This window comes from Pteropus vampyrus, unplaced genomic scaffold (genome assembly GCF_000151845.1).
Source record: "Pteropus vampyrus isolate Shadow unplaced genomic scaffold, Pvam_2.0 Scaffold43, whole genome shotgun sequence".
NCBI lineage: Eukaryota > Metazoa > Chordata > Mammalia > Chiroptera > Pteropodidae > Pteropus > Pteropus vampyrus.
Genome location: NW_011888824.1, coordinates 10,549,739 through 10,559,353, shown reverse-complemented (window position 1 = coordinate 10,559,353; position 9,615 = coordinate 10,549,739). Strand labels below are relative to the sequence as shown.

General features: G+C 33.6%; 1 protein-coding gene across 4 annotated transcripts in view; it reads right to left on the bottom strand.

Moving 5' to 3' along the window:
• Positions 1-9,615, bottom strand: part of CEP85L (centrosomal protein 85 like) — a 129,568-nt gene that overhangs the window by 34,977 nt on the left and 84,976 nt on the right. For 3 of the 4 annotated variants that reach the window (XM_011358785.2, XM_023529833.1, XM_023529834.1), the window contains one exon: positions 827-1,006. The exons of the other annotated variant lie outside the window; for it this stretch is intronic. In XM_011358785.2, the coding sequence (XP_011357087.1) occupies positions 827-1,006 (180 nt within the window). The remainder of the gene's footprint in view (positions 1-826; positions 1,007-9,615) is intronic. 4 annotated transcript variants of the gene reach the window in all.

Sequence of the window (9,615 nt, the reverse complement as noted above, 5' to 3'; positions counted from 1 at the left end):
AGAAACAAGAAACAGGTACTTAAAAACACTTCATGTTAGCCAAGATAAAATATATCACACAGCTACAAAGAGAAACCATGTAAAATTTTTGTCAACCCATACACACACACACACTCACTCACACAAAAATGTCAGTTTTTAGTTCTCTATTAATAGCTCCAAATTTCCCTACAGAAATCATAGTGACCTGCTTCATAATCACTGGAATAGATGGTTCAGTTAATGATAGAATAATAAGCTGGGTATATCAAGAAAGAAATCTAAAACCAGTTCTGCCACTAAATAGCAGCTTAAGGATCTGTGCTTCCTCAGTAAATTATGGCTAGCATGTACCCTACTTTATCATGAATAATATTATAAAAAAATGATAAAATATGTAAAAACTTTAAAATGGAAAGATCAAATAAATATAGAGATATATTGGATATATAAAGGTATTTAGCTAGCTAATTATTCTAAATCAAGGGCTACAGCTTAAATAACCTGAAGCCATTTACTTATTTCATCTACAATAATCATGCCCTACATGACAAAGAATCAGGGCTCAAAAAAAGGGGGAACAGTTACTGGTGTCACATCTCAGTGTAGGCAACTAACTTTAAAAAGGTTTGACTATTAGTTAGAAAGATACAATACACAGTGTTTTCATCCCTCAAGAAAACCCCTGGATTTTTGTAGACAGAGTTTCTCAAAAGTTACTACAAATCTATAATCACTCCAGTATAAATGTACAGCTTGGTATGACACCTGGCATAGAGTTGAAGACAGTCAACTATATGCTGAAGGAAAGTTGTTGACCTAATTTAACTTTATTAAAAATACCTACTTTTTCCTCCAGTTTCTTCTTCTCATCACTAAATTGGCTTAATCTCTGTTTGAGAAACTGATTAAGTTGTAACACCTCTTTCTCAGTAGATGCAAGCTTCTGTTCAAGTTCCTCTTGCTGAGAACCAGACACTGACTGATCTGAAAACGGAGTCTGCAGTGAAGTGTTCTCAAATTGTGGCTATTAGGAAAGAATGAAAAAAAGGTAAGACTTTAAGTATTTACTTGTTTTGAACAAATAAAAATAAATTAGAAATGAGATACAGTACAAAGAGTATATAGAGGCTTTAGCTACAAACAGACCTTGGCATAAATTCTAGTTCATCACCAGTTTAATAAAGTACCACACACACACACACACACACACACAGACACACACAGACACACACACACACACACACACACAATGAAACTGTCAAAGTGCTAAAATAGTTGCATGTGTAGTAGCTATGGCAAGGTGGAAAGGCTCTACAGAAGCATATATATATATACACACACATATATATATATGTATATACGTATATATGAAAGCCTCTGTAAACTCGAACTAGGCCTTAAAGAACTCAGACTTTCCCAAAAGGTGGAGATGCAATTAAAAAATTATATAAATAGCATTTATCACATGCAGGGTATTTTAAAGATGATAGATTTAGGTATCACTCTTTATAAACTCAAATTATAAACAGAGGCATGAGAAACCTGTAGATAATTATATATAGGATATATTATAATATGGTAGCCTAAGAAAAGCCATCTTAAGTACAAAGGGTTGGTAGGTAGGAGGATAAATGAAGATGACATTGGGAGAATGAGAAAAAAAGGCTTTACTGGGGAGGTGGCTTTTGAAGCAAATTTTGAAAATAAAGATTCTGGCAGGAATGCAGAAAGGAAGAAAAGCATTCCAGAAAAAATGTTTTAAAAAGGCAAACAATGAAATATATGCAGAGTATCCACGTCTGTGTCAAGTATAGGTCATAAGAGCGGGTAATATAAGGGAAAATTTCAAAATCTAAGTGGATTATAATGTAGAATCACAAGATTCAGAGTTGAACCTTAATTTGTAGGAATGGGAAACCAGTGATGGTTTTAAAACAACCAAGTAACATGATTTCAGAAGTCTATGAATCCTTGTTTATTAAATCTGTATTCCTTAACATTTAGTGTGGTGAGTAGACTAACAATAACTTTCTATTAAAAGGAAAAGAGGAAAGAGGATAAAGGACAAGTGAGTGCTACAACTGGAGGCAGTAGACAGGATGAATATAGGATATTGAGAATGGATATGAACATATCACTTTTAAAAATTATTCTAACTTATGTGGCTAGAAAAAAATGAAGAGCTGAAGAAACTCTAGAAGTAGAACAAAAAAAATTTTTTTAATTATTTTTTAATATGTGAATGGACAAGAAATATTAAAGATAACCAAGGTTTGAAATTTTGAGTCTAACGAGAAAGACCATGTTCTGAGCAGAGGTAAAGAAGTCATATAGGAGAACAGGTCTAAGCAGATGCACTTAATTACAATTAGAACCTACTGACATTAAGATGCCAGTTGAACATGTAAGTATAGATGAACATAAGGCAATAAGTCTCCTAGCATGGCTATGCTATGCTAGGAAACTGTAAAAAGTTAATACAGATAGTTTCCAACCTGGCATGTAATGGGCTTAGAAATGGCTACTTCATCTGTTTTCCTAATAAGTGAAAAGATGAACAAACTGAAAAGTCAACAACTCTTCTTAGATCTGTGAGAGAAGTGAGTTCATTGGGCAAACTGCTGCTCCCAAAATCAGAGAAGCAAGTAGAGAGAATCACACTTACGAGAAAATCACTCTTACAAGAACAGAATCCTCCATGGGAACCAATACTGGGGTAGGAAACCCAGAACTCTGTTGATGAATTGCTGGAGGCTCAGAGTAAGCAAGTCTCCAGTGAGACTCAGTCACAGGGGATCCTCAACTATTTTTAATCTCCAGGAGCTCTACCAGGTCCTAATAGTGAATATCATAGAAAATTCCCTCTTCCAACAGCAGGAGGAGAAAAGTAATCATTCTGAAATATGCTTGAACACTCTGTTCATCTTAACAAAATCTGACCTCAGGAGAAACTATTTTACCACAGACTAACCTACCTAGAAGGCTGCCTAGAAGGGAACTAACCGATCTAGAAAGGAAATCCTAACTCCAGCTATCCTAGCCTTCCACATGGGCAGGGAAAACATCATCCTGTCCCACCTAAGTGTGGGAAAGAAAAGAACTGAGAAGCAGTGAAATTCACAGTGCAGGAGGAGAGGTCACTAGAAGACTAAGACCTACTCAAAGTACCACAGAATGCTTCTCCTTGCTGCAACACCTTTCCACTACATTACCAAAGACCTATTTCCCATATTTCCTTTACCTTAGTACATCAGGTCTACCTTTCAACAAAATTTCCAAGATATACTAAAAGGTAAAAACAGTCTGGAGAGACTGAATACACATCAGAACCAGAGTCAGATATGTTAGGAATGTTGGAATTATCGGACTAGAAATTTTTAAAACTATGAGTAATATGCTCAAGGCTTTAATGCTAAAGGATATGACATGCAAGAACAGATGGATAATTTAAGCACACAGATGGAAATTCTAAAGAATCAAAAATAAATTCTACATATCAAAAACACTGTAACAGAACTGAAGAATGGGCTCATCTGTAGACTGGATACAGCTCAGGAAACAATCTATGAATTCAAGGATTTCACAACAGAACTGAAGATTTCCAAAACTGAAGAGTGAAGAGAAAAAAAAAAAAAAAGACTGGAAAAAATAGAACAGAATATCCAAAAACTGTGAGGTAGCTACATGTAACACACATGTAGTAGGATTATGTGTGAAGAATGAGAAAGGAACAGAAGCATATCTGAAACAAAAATGATGGAGAATTTCCCCAAACTGTCAGGTGCTACACCTCAGATCCAGGAAGCACCAAGAACACTAAGCAGAATATCAAAAAAACTACACATAAGTATATTATATTTAAATTTATAAAAATCAAAGATAAAAAAAATTTCTTAAAAGAAACCAGAGGAAAAAAACACTTTATGTATAGACAGGCAAAAAGAAAAGTTATATTCAACTTTTTAGAAACCAGGCAATAAAGAGAGAGTATAGTGAAATATTTAGTGCTGAGATAAAAAACCCACCAACCTAGAATTCTGTACCCTGTAAAATTATCCTTCAAAAGTGAAGGAGAAATAAAAACATTCGGACAAATAAAAATTGAGGGAATTTGATGCCAGTAGACTTAGCATTGCAAGAAATTTAAAAGTTGTTTTTCAGACAGAAGGAAAATGATTTAGGTCAGAAACTTGGATCTACATATAGAAAAGAAGAGCATTACAGAAGGTATAAGTAGGGGAGATAAAATAAATCTTTCATTTTTCTTAATTAACAGATAACAGCTTGTTCAAAATAATAATGACAATATATTCAATTATGTGTGTGTATGCTTATATACAGATGAAATAAATTACAGCAATGATACAAGGCAAAGAAGAGAAGGTTCAAGAATACCTAGTTATCATAATGTATTTATACTACCCATGAAAAGTATAGTGTTATCTGCAAGTGAACTTGGATTGGTTGTAAACGTATATTGCAAACTCTAGGACGACTAAAACAAAGTTTTTTTCAAAAGGGTAATGTATATTCTAAGAAAAGAAAGAAAATGGGATCATATAAAGTGCTCAATTAAAACTGCAAAAGGCAGAGAAAGTGTGCAAGATGAAAATAGGCACAAAGAACAAGAGCAATAAAACAAGCAATAAACATGGCAGATATTAATCCAACTATACCAATAATCGCTTTAAATGTAAATGGTCTAAATAAACCAACTGAGACTGTCAGAGTGAATCCAAAAACAAGGGCAACTATATGTTGTCTACAAGCAACCCACCTTAAATATAAAGACACAGATAGATTAAAAGGGATAGGAAAAATGTATAATGCTAACACTAATCAAAAGAAAGCTGAACGGAATATATTAATTTCAGGCAAAGCAAACTTTAGAAGAAGGAAGGTTATCAGGGATCAAGAGGAGCATTACATAAGGATAAAAGGGTTAATACTCCAAGAAGACATAGCAACCCCTAATGTGTATGTGTCTAAAAACTGAAGATGAAAATATGACCTTGAACACAGTAATGACTTCTGGATACACTACCAAAGATATGATCCATAAAAGAAACAACTGATAAGCTGGACACTTCATTAAAATTTTCTGTTCTGCAAAAGACAATTTATCAAGAGAATGAGAAGACAAGTCACATAGTGGGAGAAAATATCTGCAAAAGAAATAACTGGTTAAGGACTTGAATCTAAACCACTACAGAAGAGAGTGCATCTCTCGAGGAAGTAGAGGGAATCATAATTTTTTTAAATGAAGTTTATAGAGGATTCTGTTGCCAATGCAGTAGGGTGAGCCTAGGGCTTTTTTGCAGCCTGCCAAAGATTCTAATTTTACTTCCAGTATTTTAACTCCCTTTGCCTGGGAGGGTTGGGGAACGTATATGAACCAATGAGACCTGAAAACTATACTGACATCATTCTCCCATTTACCATTACTGTATGAGTAAATTTGCACTACAGTAATGAGTTTTGTAGCAAGAGAAGCTGCAGCTGAAACTGTAGATGAAATCGAACAAAGTCTGAAGAGAGAATGCTTTAATTTCTACATTTAGTAAGATTTTTTTCAGTCTTTACCTAATTTTTTTGAGTGTCAGACAACCACTCATTCTGTGGAGACAGCCTTTCTTCTCTTCATTGCCATGACAATACTCTTCCCCACCCACCCCACCCCACTCCCATGCTCCTTCACAAGTCCTGCTCTTTTTCTACCTTCTAAAATATTGCTGTTCCCCATCTTCACTTCGGGATCCCATTTTCTTCACTCCCTGTAATATCTGATCACGCCCAAGTTTTCAACAACCACCCAGGTAGCTTGACAACTCCTAAATCTCTTATCTCTTCCTCAAAACTGTACCCATGAATATCAGCCTCATTCTTCATCTCAGTCCCAAATTTACAATACAAAAGTTTTAACTTTTTCTCCTCTCAACCTATACCTGATATAGTAGTCTCTATCCTGATCACTGACAATACTAACCAATCAATGTTCCCCATCTGAAACTAGGCCATCATTCTCCTTCACCATATTAAACTCACTAATTCTAGCCTATGTGTGCTTACACACATGATTAATGTCTTCCTCTCATTCTTACCAAAATTGTTTCAAAAATTCAGGTGTTCATTTAATGTTCAGACTATTGAAATAGCTTCTTGACTGGTTTTCCTGCCTCCAATATCATCCATTTTAAATCCAGTCTCTATTATGCCACTGGAGTAACCAAACTACGATTGTGGTGAGTGAAAGAGAGTGCTCTTAATAATTATGATAGTACAACAGGCATTAACTGGAACTAGTCCTACATGTGGGACAATCGGACTCTTTATTCTCAAGACTTTGCTACAATCTGACCTCTGCTTACCTCTTCGACCACATCTCTTACTACTACCCCCTCCCTCATGTTATACTTCATCCATAGAGAATAATTTGTATTCTTCCAAATGCATTACTTCTTCCTCTTAACTTTGGGCCTCCTCAACATTCAGTATATGCCTCAAAGACTATTTCTCCTTCACTTTAGCTAAGTGAACTTTTGGTTCACCATGAGGTTCTCAGATTAGATATCCCTTTCTATAGGAAGTTGTGTTCCTTGTTAGGTTACGCGTTAGGTTTTCTTTGAAGGAAAAACCAATTTCATTCACACTTACATTACTAGAGCCTAAAAGGTGCCTTATCTATAGTAAACATAAATAATTTTTGAAGAAATGAATAAACATATTTTTATATTTAGTCTCTCTCTGTGGGCTTCAAGATCCATGAAGACAGAAACTGTTCGTTTTTGTGGCCCCAGCATTTAACACATTAGATGTTTACGTTTAGTTGGGTTAGGCTCATTTGTAAAGTTGGGACTCATTTATAGAATGCTGAAGAAAAAATAAAGAAAAAATATATAAATGGAAATAGGATTAAAATAGAAATAAAACAAGGATGCATCAATGAAGCTTAATGAGAACAAGTACTATTCAGTTGGTCTTTCCAAGGTTTACATGTGTGTATATGGAAAGAAATCTCTTTCTTCTTCAGTTTTTAACAAAAGAATAAAGAATCCTTCACACTTTTTTTTTTTTTTTCCCATGAAGTCTTGTTAATCAAAGGTCGAAATTTTGGTGTAAGGTATTATAAGTACAAATCACTCTTCGGTTCTACCAATTCTACCACTAAAACAATCTAGGAAAGTTTAGATTTTAGGATAAAGATCTAGTTCTCATTTTCTACCTATGATACTTGGTGATGTCTAGGTCTCAAGTCATCTTAATTGTGAGATTATTCAAAGTTTTTAATCAGCAAATAAAAATTACTTCTCAGGAATATGTTTTTCATCTGTAAATTCATAAAAGAATGTTATTCTATTTCAAAATTTTGTTATACTTAACATAGAATATACAGAATATTAAAGGTATAATTTTCTTTGTTAATGTGCTATGAATTAGGATAAACAAGCTATGAACCCAAAAATATGCATATACAAACTTTTGTGCATTAAAAATAATGTTCATAGATCCAAGTTAAAAACTCCTTTGCTAAAGAAATGTTTTATTATTATATTTGTTTCTTCTAACCCTTGCCATTTAATCAGTTATCTATAGCTCTCTAATAAAAAAAAGTTTATCTTATATATTTATCATATCCACTTACTACATAGGGTATTTCCTTTTAGCAACTGCTCTTATCTTTTAAAATCATATTTTTCAACAATATTTTAATTCTTCACATAATTTAAAATCCTTCTAAAATCCTCTTCTTCCATATCCTTTCAGATATTTCTATCTGTCCTTGCTGACTGACTTGGAGAGCCCTCTACTGGCCTGATGTTGTGTCAAAAGTATTTCTTCAGCTTTCAGATACACATTAAATTTTACATGCTTTTAGTGATATAATAATAATTGTATAATTCAAGTAAAACCTTTATTCAAAATAATAAAGTTACAAAGGGAAACTGTTTTATCCTATTAAAATACCGTTACCATAAATAAACCCTTGCATATATGGTTGAATAATTTTTGACAAGGTGCCAACACCACCAGTCAATGGGGATGAGGTAGTTTTTTCAACAAATGATTCTGGGAAAATTGGATTATCCATATGCAAAAATAAAGTTGGATCCTTGTCTAACATAATATAAAAATTAACTCAAAATGGATCAAAAACTAAACGTAAGGCCTAAAACTATAAAACTCTTAGAAGAAAACATATGGCAAAAGCTTCATGACATTGGATTTGGCAATAAATTCTTGACTATGATGCCAAAGGCATAGGCAAAAAAAAAAAGTAGACAAATTGAACTTCAAAAACTTAAAATATTTTATACATGAAAAGACACTACCAACAGAGTAAAAAAGCAACTCACAGAACGGAAAATTATTTGCAAATCATATATTTGATAAGGGATAAATATCCAGAATACCTAGAGAACTTCTAAAACTCAACAACAAAAAAACAAACAACTGGATTCAAAAATGGGCAGAAGACTTGAACAGACATTTATCCAAAGAGGATTACAGGCATACCTCATTTTATTATGTTTCTCATTATTGTGCTTGGAATTACTGTATTTTTTACAAATTTAAGGTCTGTAGCAACTCCATGTCAAGCAAGTCTATCAGTATCTTTTTTTCTAACAGGCTCAGATGACAGCATTTTTTAGCAAGAGAGTTATTTTTTAATTAAGGTATGTGCATGGTTTTTTAGACATAATGCTACTGCACCCTTAACAGGCTATAGTACAATGCAAACTTAACTTTTATATGCACTGAGAAGCCAAAAAATACATGTAAACTCACTTTATTGTGGTATTTGCTTTACTGCACTGGTCTGGAATCAAACTAATATCTCCAAGGTATGCCTGCATACAAATGGCCAACAAGCACATGAAAAGATGCTCAACATCACTATCATTAGGGAAATGAAAATTAAAACTACAATGAGATACTACCTCATGTCCAGTAGGATGGCTACTATCAAAAAAACAGAAAATAACAAGTGTTGGCAATGCTATGGAGAAAAATGGTATCCTTGTACACTACTGGTGAATATAAAATGGTATGGTGGATCCTCAAAAAATTAAAAATAGAATTATCATATGACCTAGCAATTCCACTTCTGTATGTACTCACAAGAACTGAAAGAAAAGTCTCAAGATACATATTTGTACATCCATGTTCAAATAAATATGTTCACAGCAATATTTAGAAATATAAAAGCAAAACAAGTATCCATTGACATGAATGGATAAGGAAAAATGTGGTACACATATATTATTCAGCCTTAAAAAAGAAAGAAATTCTGACACATGCTTCAACATGCATGAACCTTGAGGACATTATGCTAAGTGAAATAAGCCAGTCACAAAAAGACAAATACTGTATGGTTCCACCTAACATGAGATACTTAAGAGTAACCAAAATCACAGAGACAGAAAGTAGAATGGTTGTTGTCAGGGGTTGGGGAGGAGAATGAGGTACTGTTTGATGGTACAGAGCTTCAGTTTTTATAAGATGAAAGAGCTATGGAGATGGATGGTGGTGCACAATATTATAACTATATTTAACAGTAGTTATCTGTACACTTAAAAAATGGTTAAGATGGTACGTTTGTTATATGTATTTTTAACAAAAAAAAAAAAAAAA